Source organism: Balaenoptera musculus, chromosome 7 (genome assembly GCF_009873245.2).
Source record: "Balaenoptera musculus isolate JJ_BM4_2016_0621 chromosome 7, mBalMus1.pri.v3, whole genome shotgun sequence".
Lineage (NCBI taxonomy): Eukaryota > Metazoa > Chordata > Mammalia > Artiodactyla > Balaenopteridae > Balaenoptera > Balaenoptera musculus.
In genome coordinates, this window is record NC_045791.1 from 74403225 (window position 1) to 74423391 (window position 20167).

Genomic DNA, 20167 nt, shown 5'->3' on the forward strand with positions numbered 1-20167 from the left:
AACATATGGGACTCAAACTATCATTTATTATTTATTCAGAGTTCTCTGGAAATGGCTGGATGCGGAAATTAAGTGGAACCTCTTACTGTCTACCCTAAATCAAAAGCAGGGGAGAAATCTCTGCTTCAGACCATATTGCAGTAATTAGTTCCAGACTTGCCTTCCTAATGAAGCAACCGTAAAACTAGAAGGCAGTGGTTTTCTGACATTGCACAATAGATTAAAATCCCAAAGAGAAGGGAAACTTATAAGTTGACTCCATGACCACCCAGATCTCAGCTGGGGGACAATTTCCTGGAAGCTCTGATGAGCTAAGGAGGCAGCAATCAGAGTTTGGGTCAACTGAAGTGGCTAGAGTCTCCAGGCAAGGCACTAGAAAGGAAAGAGCTATGGGGGGGATGAAGGCCAGAAGTCCACATGGGGATCCCCCATAAGCCTTTGGCTAAGGTCTGGGCTGCACATGTGCAGGGCAAGACTACCAAGGCTTCTTTCCAGAGAGCAGCTGCTACAGGGCTGAGAGTGTAGTGGAGTTAAAGAAGTCAAGCAGTGCTGGAGAACACTGGAGTTACAGCTGAGCCAGAGAGAATGGTTAACATTCCAGGCATGCAGCTAAGACATCAGAAATGCCACTACTTAGGAATAAGCACAAAGTCCTAGAGTAAAGCCTAGTAGACCTACTCTAACAAAGCCCCAAACCAAGCCCTAACAAAGTCCATAGAGGAGACCAAACTTGAAGGCTGAACGCCATCAAGCTAGAAGTGCTGCATAACTACACTGGGCTTTCCATAGATCCATTCTAACCACGTGTTAAATCATACGTAGTAAGCTCAAGGAAATAAATCTGCCAACTAGAATAAAAAATAACATTAAAATAAAAAGTATGCCACAGAACTCAGGATTTCTACAATACAGAATCCTCAATGTCCAGTGTAAAGTAAAAAATTGCTAGATATACAAAGAAACAGGAAAATGGGACTCATGGTCAAGAGAAAAACAGACAATAAAAACGGACCCTTAGATGACCCCCACAGATACTGGATTTAGCAGAGAATTTAAAGCAGCTGTATTCAGATCAATTCAAAGACCTGAACAAAGATATGGTCTGACAGACTTAAGATATAGGGACTCTCATAAGAGTAATTAAAACTATAAAAAGAGAAATCCATATTCTATCAATGAAAAGTCAAATAACTGAAAATTTAAAATCCATTGGATGGGCCTGACATGGAGAATGAAGATAAAAAAAGAAAAAGTTAGTGAACTTTAAGATAGGTAAGTAGAAATGGTTGAATTTGAATACCAAAGAGATTAAAGAACAATTAACCAGAGCCTCAGGATCTTGTAGAACAATATGAAATGATATAATGAATGTGTAACTGAAGTCTCAGAAAAACAAGAAGAAAGTGAAAATAGAAAAAAATATCTGAAAATATAATGGCCAAAATTTTCACAGTTTTCATTAAAAACATTTACTTAAAAAACTCAAAGAATCCCAACCAGGATAAATAAAAAGAAAATCACACCTAGGTACACAATAGACAAACTGCTGAAAACCAAGATAAAGAAAAAAATGTTGAAAGTAGCCAAAAGGGAAAAAAAGAAACACATTTCATATAGGGAAGCAAAAATACAATGAGAATACCTAAGAAAGGTACAGAAACAGCTTGAAATAAACTAAAGAAGAATAGCACTTTTCAAAAGAGATTTATTTCCTAATTCTATTTTCCTAGCTATATCTTTGGACTAATTCCAGATTTAGAACTCTGGCCTATTCTCTAGAAAGTGAAATATAAGAACACCAAGATTTTGTGAATTTGGTCACTTGAGAATAAGATAAACTTGGTTTTGGATCACTTAGTTCCTTCACAATTAAATACAGACAGGGAAATAAAACAAGTGAGATAAAGAAACAGACAGAAAATTAGGTAAAAAAGTATGAAGTAATAGGAGTCATTGTCTTAAGTGATTCTAGCATCTTACAGATTAAGTTATTCACACACAAAAAAGAAACCATCTTATGTGAGAAAATAAAATTGATTATGTCCTAAAGAAATATCACATAAGAATCATTTAAGAAAACACAATATTCTATTTGTAGCCTTGTATTAAGCAGTACAAAATCTCAAATGAGAAAAAAGGCAAAAAATTATGAGAAAAGAAAAAAGTTTTATGAAATCCAAAAGGGTGAAATTACATCAAAACCAAGAGTTACTTCTAAAGTCACATCAAAACTGTAAGATTCTTTTGTGAACATAATAGAGATCAGATATAAAAATGTAATTTTAAAATCATGAGTCTTCCTCACTTTGAATGTACATTTAAACACACCTGAGGAAAATGATGAACTGTGAAGACTTTTCCTCCTTTTGTGATAAGAGGAAATAGAAAGATAAAAATTCATTGAATTTTTGTGTTTCCATTTCTCTCTACCTAGCATGATTAAACATTAAAAATTATGTAAGTAAATACAAATCAATTTTATTTTAGTCAATATAAAATTCTCTGTCCAGAGAAACATAAAGTGCAACGGGTTTAACATTTTAATAAAATTTCAGCCAGGATATTACTTTGCCTCAACCAGGGTTTCTCAACGGTGGCACTGCTGACATGTGGGGATAGATAATTCTTTGTTGGGAGAGGCTGTCCTGTGCATTGCAGTATATATAGCTGCATCACTGATCTCCCATTCCCCTACCCACTTGTGCCAACCAAAAATGTCACCAGACATTGCCAAATGTCCCATAGAGCAGGGGTCCCCAACCCCCGTGCCATGGACCGGTGCTGGTCCACGGCCTGTTAGGAACCAGGCCACAGAGCAGAAGGTGACCAGTGGGCAAGCGAGCAAAGCTTCATCTGCCGCTCCTCATCGTTTGCATTACAGCCTGAACCATCCCCCCCATAGCTCGTATTACTGCTGGATCCACTCCCCCAACCCCCCGCACACACCACCCCCCTCACCCCCATCCATGGAAAACTTGTCTTCCACGAAACCGGTCCCTGGTGCCAAAAAGGTTGGGGACCGCTGCTCTAGAGGAAGTGGGCAAAATCTCCCCTGGCGGAGAAGCACTGCATAAACCAGTCTTCCCCCGGCAACCAATCTAGTCACTAAAAAAAAAAAAAGAAAGAAAGAAAGAAAGAAAGTTGCCTGACTTATAGTATACATTGAAAGCAACAATGTCTTTCTGATAAAATATCTGTTGTTGTTAAATTTTTAAAAGAATTCCCTTCATTCAGTGAAAATGTTCTCCAGCTTTGGGGAATGTTAGATTTTATTATCAGAGTTGATTTAGATTTTCTTTATGATTGGTTAGTAGGTTTTGATTTTTGCTTTCAATTAAAGTAGATACTTATATTTTCTGAGATGTGCTATTCATCATGCACTCACCTATGAATAACAGATGCAAATCAGCTAAACAGAGCTAGGACACTTTTATTAAAACAAATAGCAACCTATTTCTAAGTCATTTGTTAGGAGAATATGACACTTTCTTTACCTAATTGATCTAGGACACATCAAGGAATTTTGAAATAAAAAGATACTTTAGACTACAAGTTGTTCTTAATGTAATTCAACCTTCTGAAACAGCACATTTTTTCATAACAGTTATCTAAATCTAAACATCCTTTTCATCGGTTTAAAAATACTAGTAAATGTTAACAGCCACCTGTTTCCAAAATGCGGTTATTGATCAAGGGCAAAGTGAAGTTTTAAAAAGAAAATACTGCAGGTTCTGACATTCAATTAAGGTAGAGATAGAACCACAGTATTCATATCAGCAAAGGTATTTATCATTGTTGACTGCCCCCCCCCCCCCACCGCCCCAAAGAAGAAGAAAAAGTTCCTAGAATCTGGCTGCTTTAAATTATGTGTGTGAATTTCTTCCCAGGAGAAAACACAGAATAGTATAAGGTCAGAGTGAAATGTACGCTCAAGTCACAAGCAAGTCCAGTTCATCTGACTCACCTATGTGATAAAGTCCAATCCAGTCACTGGGGTCCACCTCCTCTTTAATGTCCCAGAAGATAATGAGGTTCTGGGCTTGCCCCAGCGTGTACTCATACATGCTGGCAGTCAGGCTGGAGCGGCTCTCAGAAGTCACCAGATCGGTGTCGCTGTTGGCCCGCTGTAGAGTCATATTCTCGGGCATGGAGCTCTGGGCGGCCAGGCTCTGGAGGTTCTCTGGACTCAGTGTGTACCGCATCTGGGGATTTCGACGCCTCACAAAAAGCAGGTGCTCCCGGGCTGAGCTAGCCATCCCGTCTGCCTCTCTGAGGTTGGCTTTCTACAAAGCTGGGGGAGACAAACAAGCACAAAGCATGAGTGCTACAATGCAAGGAATGAAGTTTAAGCTTCCCAGATAAAAACACTTTATGAGTGTTTGTTAAAGCCTAACCATGCAATAATCTTCTGCTGTCAAAATAAAACCTATTATTCTACTGTCAACTGATGATTGTCAGAAACAACTTCTATAGACTGAGGTCACAAGACGGCAAAGGTCATCAAACACCTGTGGCCCTCAGTTTCACTGGGCACAGCTTCCTCAGAGCAATTAAGAAGGGGACTTCCCTACCATCCCTTGTACGGCTATTCTTTCTCCTTCAGAAATGGCATCCTCCTCTCCTTCACCACACTCACATATTCATTAGCTGATGCAATTAAATTTTAAAATAGCAAGACAGAAAATTTTGAGACATGTTCCACAGAGTTGAAATATACTACTGAGGACAAGTTCTATTTCCTTCCCATAGGAATGAAACTCACTAAACCCTTTTTCAGGAGCTTGCTCAAATGTTACCTCCTCACTTAAATAGAGTTGGCCATCCTATTTAAAACTGCAACAGCCAAGCATTTCTCATCCCTCCTTCCTGGCTTTACTTTTCTCAAAAGCAATTACTCTGATCTGATGTACCACCACATAGTACCATGCTCTTATTTATTTGGTTACTGTGTACATTCCCCCACAAGAATGTAAGCTTGGGGAAAGAACACTCTTCAATAAAAGGTGATTGGAAAAATTGGGCAACCATGTGCAAAAGAATGAAACTGGACCACTGTCTTACACCATACACAAAAATCAACTGAAAATGGCTTAAAAACTTGAAATAAAGCTCCGAGAAGAAAACACAAACCAAAAATTCTTTGACATAAATCGTAGCAATATTTTTTTGGTTCTGTCTCCTAAGGCAAAGGAAACAAAAGCAAAAATAAACAAATGGGATCTAACTAAACTTAAAAGCTTTTGCACAGCAAAGGAAATCACTGATGAAACAAAAAGACAACCTACTGAATGGAAGAAAATATTTGTAAGTGATATGACTGATAAGGGGTTAATATCCAAAATATATAAACAGCTCATACAACTCAGTATCAAGAAAAACCAAACAACCCAATTAAAATATGGGCAGAAGACCTAATACAGACATTTTTCCAAACAAAACATACAGATGACCAACAGGCACATGAAAAAATGCTCAACATCACTAATCATTGGGGAAATGCAAATCAAAACCACAATGAGATATTGCCTCACACCTGTCAGAATGGCTTTTATCAAAAAGAAAACAGGTATCAAATGCTGGCAAGGATGTGGAGAAAAGGAAACCCTCCTGCACTGTTGGTGGGAATGTAAATCGGTACAGCCACTATGGAAAACAGTATGGAGGTTCCTTAAAAAACTAAAAATAGAACCAACCACCATATGATACAGCAATTCCGCTTCTGGGTATATATCCAAAAGAAATGAGAACAGGATATCAAAGAGGTATCTACACTCCCATGTTCATTGCCGCATTTTTCACAATAGCCAAAATATGTAAACAACCTAAGTGTCCATCAATGAATAAATGGATAAAGAAGATGCAATATATATACATACGATGGAGTATTTTCCAGCCATGAGAATGAAGGAAATCCTGCTCTTTGCAACAACATAGATGAACACTGAAGCATCATGCTAAGTGAAATAAGTCAGAGAAAGACACATACTGTGTTATCTCACATGTGGAATCTAAGAAAAAAGTCAAATTCTTAGAAACAGAGAGTAGAAGAGTGGTTGCCAGGGGCTGTGGGATGGGGGGTAATGGGTAGGTTGGTGAAAGGCTACAAACTCTAAATTTTCAGATGAATAAGGTCTGAGGAACTAATGTAAAACATAAATGACTACAGTTGATAACACCATATTATATAATTGAAATTTGCTAAAAGAGTAGAATTTAAATGTTCTCATCAAAAAAAAAGTGAGGTGATAGATGTGTTCATTAACTAGATGGTGGGAATCCTTGCACAACGTATATGTACACCAAATCACCACAATATAAATTTTAAATATCTTACAATAGTATCAATTATACCTCAATAAAGCTGAAACTAAAAAAAAAAAAAGAATGTAAGCTTCACAAATGCATCTGTTTTGTTCACTATTTTATCCCCAGTGTTTCCAACAGTGGCTGGTACACAGTAGGTGTCGATAAATGTTGAATGAAAAGATCAGTGAACAGTGAGCATCCTTCTGCTAGATACTCCTTAAGCTCCTAGGAGATACTCCTTACTATCTCCTAGATACTCATGACTCACACCTTGAGTCCCTTTGCTGGGCCCGCCCTTTGCCAAACCTATTTCTACCATCTAGACCCATAGTAAGCTATTTCCTTTGGCTCCCACTTGGCCTCCATCTAAAGGAACAAAGCTTTTCCTGTTCGAACTTAGATCCAGTCCCCTGTTGGTTCACTATGAGTCTAGTCCTAAGATATCCATTTCCTTCTCCATTGCCAGACTCTGACAGAGATTCTTTCTAAGACCTCTGTACTTTACTCTAGCACATTTGAGGTTCCATCGCCAGTGCCTTTCCTGTCTGTCCATGGATTCACACTCCCTCACCCAGACCCCACAGGCTCTACACAGAATGAATCTGGCTCTCCTCTCACTACCCCTTTCAGGACTACATCATTCACTAATAGATTTATGGATTTAACATTTACTCTGCATCCCTAGTATGTGCTGGCCTCTTTAATATACTACATCTTTTCAAAAGGCCACTCCTGCAAGGTGTCCTAGAATGTCAGCATGAACTTTCATGAAAAAAAACCCAAAACTAATCTTGGGCTTAATATTTACGTTATAACTAATAATCTTGGATACCAAGTCGGAGGCAAGAAAAGAGGAGGGTTCCCTAATTTCTCCCATCCCCTCATCCATTTCACAAACACTTGGGTGAAGGGGACATTCTACCATTGCTAAGGTCATAGTACTTGCAAATGTATCCAATTAATTTCTGTCATAAAGTTGATCTCATATTTTTAGCACTATCCCTTGAATTAAAAAATGACTGGGATTGGTGGGCAAGATGTCCTGTGTAAAAAGGACAGAAATAAAATGAACAGAGAAACTAATACTCTTCCTAAATTTAGCACTTGCTTCCTTATGTGGTATATGGTAACTCTGACATCATATAACCCATAACTGTTAAACAACCTCAAATCCATGAAGCCTAAAATTCAGGTCAACCTCTTATCTCAGGGTTTCATGAAATTTTCATTTTAGTGGATTTCTACAGGCCGTTCTTTGTCTATAAACCCAGAGTGAGCCCAGCACCACATCAGCTTCAGCAAGCACTGTAAATAATTAACTCCTAACATGTTGTAGTCAAATAGAAAACGCAGGCTGGACATAACTAAGCTACTTCCCTGAAAGAAAGAAATAGGCCAGAATCTTTATAGCTTTAAGCCACAACAAAAGAACAACTGAAAATTACTCTGCTCTAGAAAAAAGGGGAAAAACAGGGATGCACACCAAAACTGTTTTATTTTTTAATGACCTCTATTTAATCAGAGAGATAGGTAAACACAGTGGATAAGGGAATAAGCTCCAAAGTCTGATTTCTGGGTTTCAGTCATATTTCTACTATTAAGTTGCTCTGTGATCTTGGACAATTTATTTTAACTCTGTGTGCCTTCATCTTCCCATTTGTAAAGTAGAGAATAATAACACCTGGTTCGTAGAATTTTGGAGAGAACTAAATGAATCAGTATAGGTACAGCATTTAGAACAGTGCTTGGCATATAATAAGTGCTCAATCATGTTTAGCTATTAATATTATTATGTGACTACATTCTACTTTAATTATATAAAGTAGAACTGGTTTTAATCCCCTTGATCCCCCCACTTATTGGGATAGTAGGCTATCAGTATCTGCCATTATTCAAAGCACAATCCCAAAAACAGAAAAAAAAAAAAAGAAAGAAAGAGCCTGGTAGGCACTGAGGAAGAGCTATCCTGAAGCCCAAGCCTTAACGCCATAACAGTGGCCTGACAAGGGCCATTCTCTGGTCCTCTAGCCAGAGGTAAGGGTTGGAATTTGACTTTCTCACCATTATTGGGTTCATTCATTCACACATGCATTCAACAAAATTTTATCGAGTACCTCCCTGGTGAAAGGGAGACACGCAACAGACAGGTCAAAAAATAAGACAGAAATGTGCGAATTTGCTAGTTTAACTGAACCCTGCAAAAAAAAACATATGGAGCATCTATTAGTACACGTCTGGCATAAAGCTACAAAGTATACTAAACAGAAAAGAGAGTAAGGTTTTCTTTCAAATTCTTTCTTTTCTTTCCCTAAGGCATGTAATTTACTCTATAGGAACTTTGACTCTGGGGGGAAAAGACAAATACACATATGAAAGAATTCAATCCTGTACTAATGACACTTCATGTATGTGTACAATTTGTCCCCACAAGTATGTGATGGAGATAATAAATGCTCATGAGGCATCAGGAAGTGATAGTAATATAAGATTTATAAAGTGTTTTACATTTTTCAAAGCATTTTCACTTCTATCATCTCAAGTGAGACCCAGAATATTATGAAGTAAATTTGAGAGATGCCATCATCTCTGTTTTCAGGTGAGAAAACTGAGGATCTGTGAGGCAAAAGGTTAGCTGAAGGAGATAAAAACACTTTGGAAGTGGTTATATATTTGAGGTAAGTCTTAAAAGGATTAGAGGAAAAGAAGAAATATATGAAGAAATGAATGCATTCTAATTGGAAGGATGGATATGGAGAAGCAACCAAGGATGAGAATATGAGAGGGAAGAAACAAAATAGAAAACAGAGGCTCTGCAGAACCCTGGGAAAATGATGGGAATCCTCCAAAGGAACCAAGCAGAAACCCAGGGAGAGAGGCGGGTCTTAATACTGCCACTGATGACATATGGTGAGCCTGGACCTGACTCAAAACATACTGATGCCCCATGAGGTTAAACCCACCCAAGGTCGCAGAGCTGTTAAGTGACAAGGGTAAAAATCAAGGTAAAATAGGAGAGAGAGAAACACACAGACACACGAGAGAGAGAGAGAGAGAGAGAGAGAGAGAGCGAGAGACAGGAAGGGGGAAGAGGGAAGGGAAGGGGGGAGAAGGTGGGGAGGGGAGAAAGGGAGGGAGAGGGAGAGAAACATGTCTTGAAAGTCAAAGAGAGATTCTGAAGGAGAGCTTCAAATGTTGCAACTAACGACTGAAAAGTTACCATAGCATCTGAAAACTAGGAGGACATCCTTGGCCTTAGGAAAACCTTTTACATGGAGTGGTAAAAGTGGTAAAAGCCAGACTGTTGAGGTTTGAGGAAGGAGGCTGGAAAGGTAAATGGAGGTAAAGAGTACAGACTCTTCTTCAAAAGGCTGGACTGTAAAGGGAAGGAGAGTACGTGGTAGAGGGTGATGTGTACTGAGACAGGGTTGGGTGTGTTTGCTTTTTGTTTTTCAGCCTGAGAGAGACTGTTGCATGTTTATAATACTAGCACAGTCACTAAAAGCTCAGGAAATATCTGTTGAATGAATGAATAAATGAAAATTGATAGAAAGAGCCAGGGAAGAGGAGAGGCTGAAGATGTAGGAAAGAGAGGAGATACATGATGGAGCAAGATGACTGAGGAGGAACAAAAGCTGGAATACACAGGACAGGAAGAGGATTAGTCTAAACCAGCACTGCCCAATAGGAATATGATGCAACCCACTTATGTAATTTTAAACTTTCTAGGAGCCACATTAAAAAACATTTTAAAATGTGAACATTTTAATCATAACATATTTCATTTAACTCAATATATCCAAACTATTATTTCAACGTTAATATAAATAATTATTAATGAGATATTTTGCATTCTTTTTTTTTTTTTTTTGGTACTAAGGTGTTTAAAGCCAACACATATTTTATACTTAAAGCACATTTCAGTTCAAACTAACCACATCTCAAGAGCTTGAGAGCTTCATGTGGCAGGTGGCTCCTGGTCTGGACAGTACAGATCTAAACCACGGGAGTGCTCCCAGCTTCCAAGACAATCTGCTTCCTTTTCAGCTTTATCCCACCAGAAAGGCCCTCAATGTAGCTAAGAGGAAAACATCATTAACTAGCTGACAATAATGTGTGAATAACCAAGAATTCCTTAATCCTTCCCAAGGGTTCTTTCCATGCATTTTAGCATGAAGATGCTTTTTTTCCATTATAGTTTGTTACAAGATATTGAATATAGTTCCCTGTGCTATACAGTAAATCATTGTTGTTTATTTTATATATGGTAGTATTCATCTGTTAATCCCATACTCCCAATTTATCCCTCCACTTCCTTCCCCTTAGGTAACCATAAATTTGTTTTCTATGCCTGTAAGTCTGTTTCTGTTTTGTAAATAAGTCCATTTGTACTATTTTTTAGATTCCACATATAAGTGATATCATATAATATTTGTCTTTTTCATGAAGATGCTTTTTGAGCCAAATCTCTACTTGTTATATGAAGACACCCAGTCTAGGGTAGAGAATTTTCTGGGGATAGACTTGAGGATGGGGAGGGTAACAAGTCCCAGAAAGTCTTTTGGTATCTTTTAGCTTCTTTTCTTCAACCTTGAAACTCTACAGTCTTCAAAAGCGGGAACAGTGCTCCAGTGGAGCTTACGTATAACAGGGGAAGAGATGAAGTGGGGAAGTGATCAGGTTATCTGTATATTTCTTTAGCAAACACTCACATGGCACTTACTCTTTCTAAGTGATTTACAAATATATACAGGTTACTTGTAAGTCTTCTGTGTTTACCTAAATAACTGCATATACTTAAACTTCACCCTGTCTCAATATATTCAGCTATTAAATGGAGGTAACTTTAATGTACCACGCAAGACCATTTGCAAGGATTAGGAAAATCATAAGTGAAAGTTATTTTGTTATTTTTTAAAGTAACTACTGTTATTTTAATAAACAAATAATATAGTTCTGAATTAATTAATGCAATTAATGCCTGGGGTAGCTCTCCAGGCCTAAGAGTCTGGGGAGAGAAACTAAGACTTAGAAGACAGTTAACAGAAATCAACTGCTAAAGATCATCTTTACACATGAAAACTCACTGTGAACTCTGCCTAGTGTTGGGTGACCCCATACTTAGGAAAGAAAGGGAAAACAGTTCATGCTCCCCTACCTTCCTATTCAACATGGCTCCTGGCTCCCAGAGCCCAGAAATCAGCTACATTAGGATACACAGGCCTTCGAGTTATAGCTTAGGAACTCATCCACAGCTCTTAAAGAATTGTTTCCACATAAAAAAAAATTAATTCCAACTTCCAAACCACCCACTTTAAAGGAACTTTTAGAGCCTACCACTCACAAGCCGGTCACTGCATGTAGTGAGATGTGAGACTAGAGAGAGAAGAGCAGATTACAGAAGAAACTTGGGCACAGAATGTGAAGTAATTCACTTGGAACCTCACCAATGAGCAGGGAGCCATTCCAGGCTCTTGAGCAGAAGAGTCAAAATATGAAATTTAAGCATGGGAAACTTAATCTGAAAGCTCATGTGGGGCTGATTGTAAGACGAGAAAACAGAGGTGGGGGAACCAGTTAGAAGCTAACTGATTAGTTAAGACATCCGGCACTGAGTGCTGAAGAGCGGATTCAGTAACACAGGAAGGAAGTATATCAATCAGGAATATTTCAAAGAAAGAACCCGAAGACTTGGTGGCATATTGAATACAGGGGATAAAAGTGAGGAAGAAATTAAGACTCAATTCTGGATTTTCAATCTAAGTGACAACAGAATCCCAGAAACATTAATAAGGCTGAGAAAATCAATACTACTTTGGGTGAGTTTAAAATAAATGCAATGTATCCAAGTAACTATATCCCAAAGACTCTCGTGAAGGTGGGCCCCAATTGCTGGTTATTATGAGGCCAGGGATAAAACAAATACTCAAATGCAAGTTTCTGCTTACTAATGGGCTTAGAATTTATTAGTTAAAATTGACTATGCCAATGTAACTCTAAAAGGCTCAACTCAGTGTTGAAAAACCTCACTCAGATGTTTTACTTTACATAACTTAGATCAGTGGAAAAGAAGTAAAATCAGAATGCTGAGATTACAATGAGAGACTATTATGCTGAGATTACAATGAGAGACTATTTCCAAACCTGCTTTGGAAAACTTCATTTTTCCCTTACAATATAAGTAATGTATTTTTTAAGAGCTCATGTTTCTGTAATAAATAAGATCAAACCCCATGCAAAAATGAATTTGCAAAGTTGCATAAAAACGTTAGCAATCAAGCCACTCTATCTTCAGCTAAAGTTTGAGTTTATAACTACCTTATTCAATGCAATGTTCTCACATGGGAAAATGAGGGCTACTCCAACAACAGGAAACGACTGCTTCACATTTTCTACTGATATCTAAGAATTCTTCCCTGGTGTCCTGGTTTCATATCTATGCCTTCTGCAATAAGAAAGGCAACTTTTCTTCAGAGTAGTATCTATGTTCTTCTGAAAAGCTTTAGTAGACAAAGCTGATGGTAAGGGAAACTGATTAATACTCATCAAATTTATTAAAAAGAAAGCTAGTCCTTTAAAGCTCCTTAGACAATCCACCCACGGTGAGCCTCTGCTGAGGCTATATGTCCCATCCCCAAAGGACACAATTTATCACGATGTAGCACTCCTTTAAAAAAAAAAAAAACCCTCCCACTTCTAATTATGATTAGGTCGGTACTAACCTGCTCTCTCAGGTAACAGACATCTGCTTAAATGACAACCAAAAACAAAATCACTTTTCCTCCAGAGGTCAAGAGAGATATAATTACTAAGCAAATTGCAAAATGCTTTAGTATACAATTTCATTTCCAAAAGCAGCAGATTTTGTTTAGAAGATACAGACAGAAGCAGATGACAAATACATTAAACAAGTGTTTTTATTTAAAATATTTTTGCTAAAGAATCTGGAGGTGAAACCTCACCTGAAGGGCAAGTACTGAAAACATTCATTATGAAAAGATTTTTACAGACTGGAAATGCACCCTCATATTTTAATTTCCTAGACTGGACATTGAAAAATAAAACCAATAATAATAACTAACATCCTTGTTTAACCCTTCAAATTCCCAAAAACACACCACATGCATACACACACATGCTCACACCTGTTCAACTACACTGTACTTCAAACTCCATTTGTGTTTTACTATATAAATGAGGAAAACAAAGGCAGGATTATATTTCTGTCTAGAGACACTAAAGAAAACATAATATGTCTGCAATAAGCAGAGATGTGAGACCTCTGGGAAGAGAAAGCAGCGAGCCATCAGACCCCGCAAGCCAGCTGTCACCTGAGATGAATAAAGTTATCACCAAATTCTCAACTAAGACCCCTTCCCAGTGGCTTTTCACTGTGCCTTCTTGCTAAGAGAAAGCATACTCATTAGTCACTGTTTGTCATACATAATCATAACCCAATGCTTAGCTTACTCGGCAAGAGTGTGCTAGTAAAATGATTAAGATCAGAAAAATCCCTCCTATTCGACCTACCAATAAATGATTTCAGGGCATTCAACAGAGAGCCTGCAGTGACTGAAGCTGCCCCTCACTTCCTCTTTCCAGGTGGAAAAGTATCAGAAAATGCAATTTTCCCTCCAGCCTGCTGCCCTTTAGGAAAAGGCTCTTCTCCCCACAATTTTCTCAAATGATATGTTATGATCCACAACATAATAATAGCCCACCTGTAAATTTGGAAAAGGGATGGACACAAATAGAAAGAATTTTAAGTTCCAAAAGTAGTTAATTTTAAAGAGAGTCCAACAAAGCTTTCAAGCTGTTGATTAGCTTGAATCATATTTGACTGAATATGCAGCCAGACAAATATGAGAAAATAATTAAGATTTGGTTTAACTCTTCTGAATTCTTTAAACGTGATAAGGCTTTTAATTCAATTACTTAATTAAACTTTTCTTTTGCAGATGTGAATAGATAATTCACAAAAGGAATAATTTAAATCACTAATAATTATATGTTAAAAATTCAAACAAAAATTAGATATAATTTTTTATGCACTAAAATATCAACTTTGAAAAATAACAGTACTCAGAAGTGAAGGTGCAGTGAGACAGAAACTCATGCTGCTGACAGGATGGTTTTGCAAAGCTCGCTGGGCATGCCCTTGGAGAAGAAAAGGCATCTAGACCAAAACTGAAGGCAGTGGGGGACAAGTGAGTCCTCAAAACAAGTGAGTTGTTACTAGAAGAAGAGGAAATGAATGCTGGACAAAAATAAAGGGAAAAGAAAAAATGGCAGACCCTTATATATGTAATTAGAGAAGAATTTAGGATAGAGAGTGTGGGAAGAATCAAGACAACATCTTTATCTCAACAGTCAAGGAGAGATTGTAATGGGCCCTCACTGGAATGATATTCATTGGCATAGATACCAATTTTTTTAAAAATTGATCTACACTTTTAAAATGCTATTAAATTAAGAACAGCAAAACCATTTCAAGAATCATTTTTAAACATTATGCCAGATATGGAAATCAAAACTTCGTATATTTTCAATACCTGTTTAAAATTCCAACATATTTTTCAGTAAATACACATGAAGTTCCATGATCTGTCCAAGGATTGATAAAAAGAAACGAAAAACTCTTTTATAACTCTTTTTATATCGAGCACCCTTGGTGGTTTCCTTGCCTAGCAACAAATAGTGATGGTTTGTGCGGGAGAAGTAGAATCGATTCATTCTAGAGTCATCTCTTTTGAAAGATATTCAACTTTTACTCCCTATTCAGCCTTAGGGGAAAAGATGTCTTTTTTCTCTTGTGTGGAACACATCTCAAGACATTAATTTCCGCTAAAGCTGCAGATAATTACCAATTGTTGGTAAATGGAATTCGGATATTTAAGAACTCTGCATTACTTTGAGGTGGCTGGAAAAGTCTTTCTTGCAAAGCAAACCGCATAAGCTTCTAGCTGTGGATTGTCAAAAGCTGCTAGAAAAGATGACTAACTGTATTTATATACAATTGCTTATTCCATAAAACACCAGAGGTTGTAACTACAAACACTACTAATAGTGGCATGTACTCTACACCCCACAGAACACTCCCCTCTTTTCCATTCCCGTTGCCACAACGGCGCTAAGTCAAATCCACGTCATATCGTATCTAGGCCATCACTTCTTTATTATTTTTATTTATTTATTCATTTATTTATTTATTTGGCTGCACCGGGTCTTAGCTGTGGCACATAGCATCTTTGTTGCGGCCTGAGGGATCTTTAGTTGCAGCGTGCAGGATCTTTTTTTAAGTTGCAGCATACAGGATCTTTTAGTTGCAGCATGCGGGATCTAGTTCCCTGACCAGGGATCGAACCCGGACCCTGTGCACTGGGAGCATGGAGTCTTAACCACTGGACCACCAGGGAAGTCCCAGGCCATCACTTCTTTTTTTTTTTTTTTTTTTTTAATTTTATAGCTACTTTATTTATTTATTAATTATTTATTTTTGGCTGTGTTGGGTCTTCGGTTCGTGCGAGGGCTTTCTCTAGTTGCGGCAAGCGGGGGCCACTCTTCATCGCGGTGCGGGGACCGCTCTTCATCGCGGTGCGCGGGCCTTTCACTATCGCGGCCCCGTTGCGGGGCACAGGCTCCAGACGCGCAGGCTCAGCAGTTGTGGCTCACGGGCCCAGCTGCTCCGTGGCATGTGGGATCTTCCCAGACCAGGGCCCGAACCCGCGTCCCCCGCATTAGCAGGCAGACTCTCAACCACTGCGCCACCAAGGAAGCCCCAGGCCATCACTTCTTAAAAGTCCTCTCTGATCCTTCTGTTTTCCCCCAGACAACCCATCTACCCTCTCCCTATAGCACTTTTTCAATGACAACACTCCCAATCAAGTAAAATACATAATTAAAGGGCCACGATGGTAGTGAACAAAGGGGCAGGGGTGGGACCTGGTTTAGGCAGGGTGAGCAGGCAGGCCACTCACAGGTAGTGACATATAAATTGATTAAGCTGAGACCTGAAGTTAGCAGGCAGTTGCATAGTCCAGGTGAAAGGTGAAGATGGCATGGATTTGCATGGTGGCTCTGGGGGTCAGGGTGGTTTTTTAGTGTATTTCTTTACACTTCCTTAAACAAACCCAAAGTTCTATACAAACTTTCTCAGTAGAAGGTTATCTATCTGCTCCCCATGAAAATGCTTAGCACGCCCAGCATTGCTCATGCCATCCTCTCTGCTTCCTGCACCTACTCCACCTTCAAGGTCTAACGACCACTCTCTTCTTGAAGAACAGCCAGCCAGAGGCAACATTCCCATGACTGAATTCCAGTGACCTTTTTGATATCATTCATATCATGTGTAATTCACAATGCTTTATACAGTCTAATTATAAAGATTCGTGTCTTCTCTTGCCAGACTATAAACTCTTTGAGAAAATTACTGTTTCTCTTATATGTTATATTCTCCATAAAATAGTAAGTTTTTGGTAAATATTTTTCAAATAAATGAATGGATGGGGTTGACTCCTACTAATCAGAAAATAAGAATGTAAAAGGACTAAATCTACAGTATGAATACATGTTGCATTTTCTTTAGAATTAGCCACATTAGCCATCCAAAAAGATTTACTGAGTAAAGTACTTACTTTGTGCTGAAAAGCACAAGTCCCTTGTTATAGTATAGAAAGAAATATAAATCAACCTGCAAGAAAGAAATAGAGAACAATTGCCTTCTATACTATAAGGTGTAAGTGCAAAAGTCACTTACACCTTAAGTGCAAAGAGCTCACTGCCGGGAATGATCAGCAGGGGCTGGAGTGTTTAAGAAAAGCCTAATGAGAAAAACTGAGCTGGACCTTGAAAGATATGAGGAGGCCTTTGAAATACAGCATGAATTTTAGGCCAAAGAAAGAATGTGATTAAAAAGTAAGGAAAATAGAGAGAAAAAAAAAAGTAAGGAAAGATAGGAATTAGCTTCCACTACCTTCACTCTGGTCCAAGCCACTGTCATATGTCATCTGAATAAATAATCACCTCCATCCCTGCTTCCATCCTTCATTTCTTACTGTCTATTCTCAACATAGCAACCAGAGTGATTCTCTTCAAATGTAAGTCAGAACATGTTGCTCTCTGCCCAAAACCCTACAGTGGCCCCCATTTCAGTCAGAGTGAAAGTCAAAACCCTTTCGATAGTCTGTAAGGCCCCACATAATCTGGTGTCTGGTGCTCCCTGACCTCATCTATCACTACGGCGACCCATGCTCACATGACCCTAGTCCCACTGCTGCTCCTCAAAGGCACCAGCCACACTACCACAGGAGCCTTTGCATCTGCTGTTTCCTCTGCCAAAGAAGCTCTTCAGGCAGAAGACCTGAATAGACATTTTCCAAATAAGACATACAGAGGCACATGAAAAGATGCTCAATACTGCTCATCATCAGGGAAACACAAATCAAAACCACAATGAGATATCACCTCACACCTGTCAGAACGTCTATCACCAAAAACACCACAAAAAACAAATGTTGGCAAGGATGTGAAGAAAACGGAACCCTTGTACACTGTGGGTGGGAATGCAAATCGGTGCCCCCACTATGGAAAATAGTATGGAGGTTCCTCAGAAAACTAAAAACAGAACTACCATACGATCCAGCAATTCCACTGCTGAGTATATATCCAAAGAAAAAGAAAACACTAATTCAAAAAGATACATGCACCCCAATGTTCACACCAACATTATTTAGAATAGCCAAGATATGGAAGCAATCTAAGTGTCCATCAACAGATGAATGGATAAAGGAAATGTGATATATATACATAAATATGTGTGTGTGTGTGTGTATATATATATATATGTATGTGTGTGTGTCTGTGTATATATATATATGGAATATTACTCAGCCATAAAAAAGAATGAAATTTTGCCATTTGCAACAACATGGATGAACCTTGATGGTATTATGGTTAGTGAAATAAGTCAGACAGAAAAAGACAAATACTGTATGATATCACTTATAGGTGGAATCTAAAAAATGAAACAAATGATGATTTTAACAAAACAGAAACAGACTCACAGATACAGAGAACAAACTAGTTGTTATCAGTGGAGTGAGGGAGGGGTAAGGGGCAAGACAGGGGTAGGGGATTCAGAGATACAAACTACTATGTATAAAATAAATAAGCTACAAGGATATACTGTACAGCACAGGGAAATATAGCCATTATATTGTAATAACTCTAAATGGAGTATAATCTATAAAAATATTGAAGCACTATGTTACACACCTGCAACTAATATAATATTGTAAGTCATCTATACTTCAATTAAAAAATAAAATAATAATTAATAAATCACCAATACCCAGGATTTCCATGGTATATAGAATGATCTGGAAGAACCAAAAAGTTAAATGAATATCAATATGCAGCATGTGGATAAGCAAACAGCTCTGTTCAGTATCATGACCCTGCTTATTGATACCAAGTTTAATCTTGATTCAAGTATTAGGATAAAAAATGTTTTGAAACCTTTCCCAAATGGACTGCCTACATTTTCATAGCACACATAGTTTTCAAAATTTTCTGACAAAGGAAAAAATCCTTCTAACCTAGTTATTCTTTATCCAGCTGCACTCTATTAAGGAACTGAGGAAAGCAAAAAATACACAAAACAATGAACTGAAGACTTTTTACATGAGTCTTCATTCAACCATTCTTCCCATGCAATGACAGAGCTGATCCCTACCACTCACATCTCTGTCTTTTAGTCAGTCACTCACTAAATTTCAGATGTTCCAACAATAAACTGATGCAAAGAGAAAATGCATGAACTAATAAAAGACTCAGGATTTCATAAAAGTCAATGAAAGTGATTTTGAAGAACTACTTGACCCACATGCTAAACCACTGATTAATAAGGGTCCGGCAAAGTTAGAATAGTTGACAACTGAAGGAGGAAAAATATTAAGTGCAATTTGAATGTCACAGGATTAAAAAGAATGTCACATGGGAAGGCTGACAGTGGCCTGGCACAGCTTTTGTCATATGACTTTCAAGACTGGGGTAGAAAGACAAATATCATATTATGCTATTATACAATGTTTTGAAAAGATTAACTCCCCCAATCCTCTAAAAATGTCAACTCTTCATTTGTTCTTTTTTCACTCTAATAATTAGGCCGTATTTGTGATTATAAATAAGATTAAACTGATTTCCATAATTTGGACTTTTGTTTGTCGAGATCCAACTCTTTTTTCCTCTAATCACTATGAAATCCGGCTTCCCAGTGTAAATGGATGCGCTTTAAGAAGGCTGCTTTTCTGGCATCTCTTGTCTATGCCCTGCCCTCACACTCACCCCATGGTATCTCACAAACACCTTATGATGGAGCTGTAAATTCTAGATTGCCATTTCCAGGTGAGAGCACCACACTAGTGGGCGGCACAGCTGAGACCCCCACTTAGGTCTCTAAAGCCTACTTCTCTTCCCATTTGTCACCGTTCCTTGTGGCAACTATACCAAGCCCACATCATGGGGTACCTACAGTTACCCACAAAATTGCGTGGTGGGGGGGCGGGTGAAATCATCTGTTCACAGGATTTAAAATCAGTGCCTTCCATGCAGGTGCCAAGCAGCCTCCTGCTGCCAAAGCCAAGCTCCTGAGCTGACCTGCCATGCGTCCTCCCTGCCTTCTCACTCTCATTTTTGGTCCACCTACTGTAAGCTTTGCAGACATAGAAAGTCATTATTTCTTTATTTGTTATGAGCCACAGATCTATTATAAGTCAACTTTATAAGCCCACAGTATTGTTGAGAAGCAGCAAGTTCCCTCTCTCAAAACAGTCTCTCAAAACGGACGCTGACAACTTTGTAATGT

At 38.3% G+C, this 20167-nt stretch overlaps 1 protein-coding gene across 3 annotated transcripts in view; it reads right to left on the reverse strand.

The window, feature by feature from the left end:
- Positions 1-20167, reverse strand: part of HECW2 (HECT, C2 and WW domain containing E3 ubiquitin protein ligase 2) — a 415256-nt gene that overhangs the window by 242428 nt on the left and 152661 nt on the right. For all 3 annotated transcript variants that reach the window (XM_036857486.1, XM_036857485.1, XM_036857484.1), the window contains exon 2: positions 3965-4291. In XM_036857486.1, coding sequence (XP_036713381.1) covers positions 3965-4256 — 292 coding nt within the window. In that variant the 5' untranslated portion in view covers positions 4257-4291. The remainder of the gene's footprint in view (positions 1-3964; positions 4292-20167) is intronic.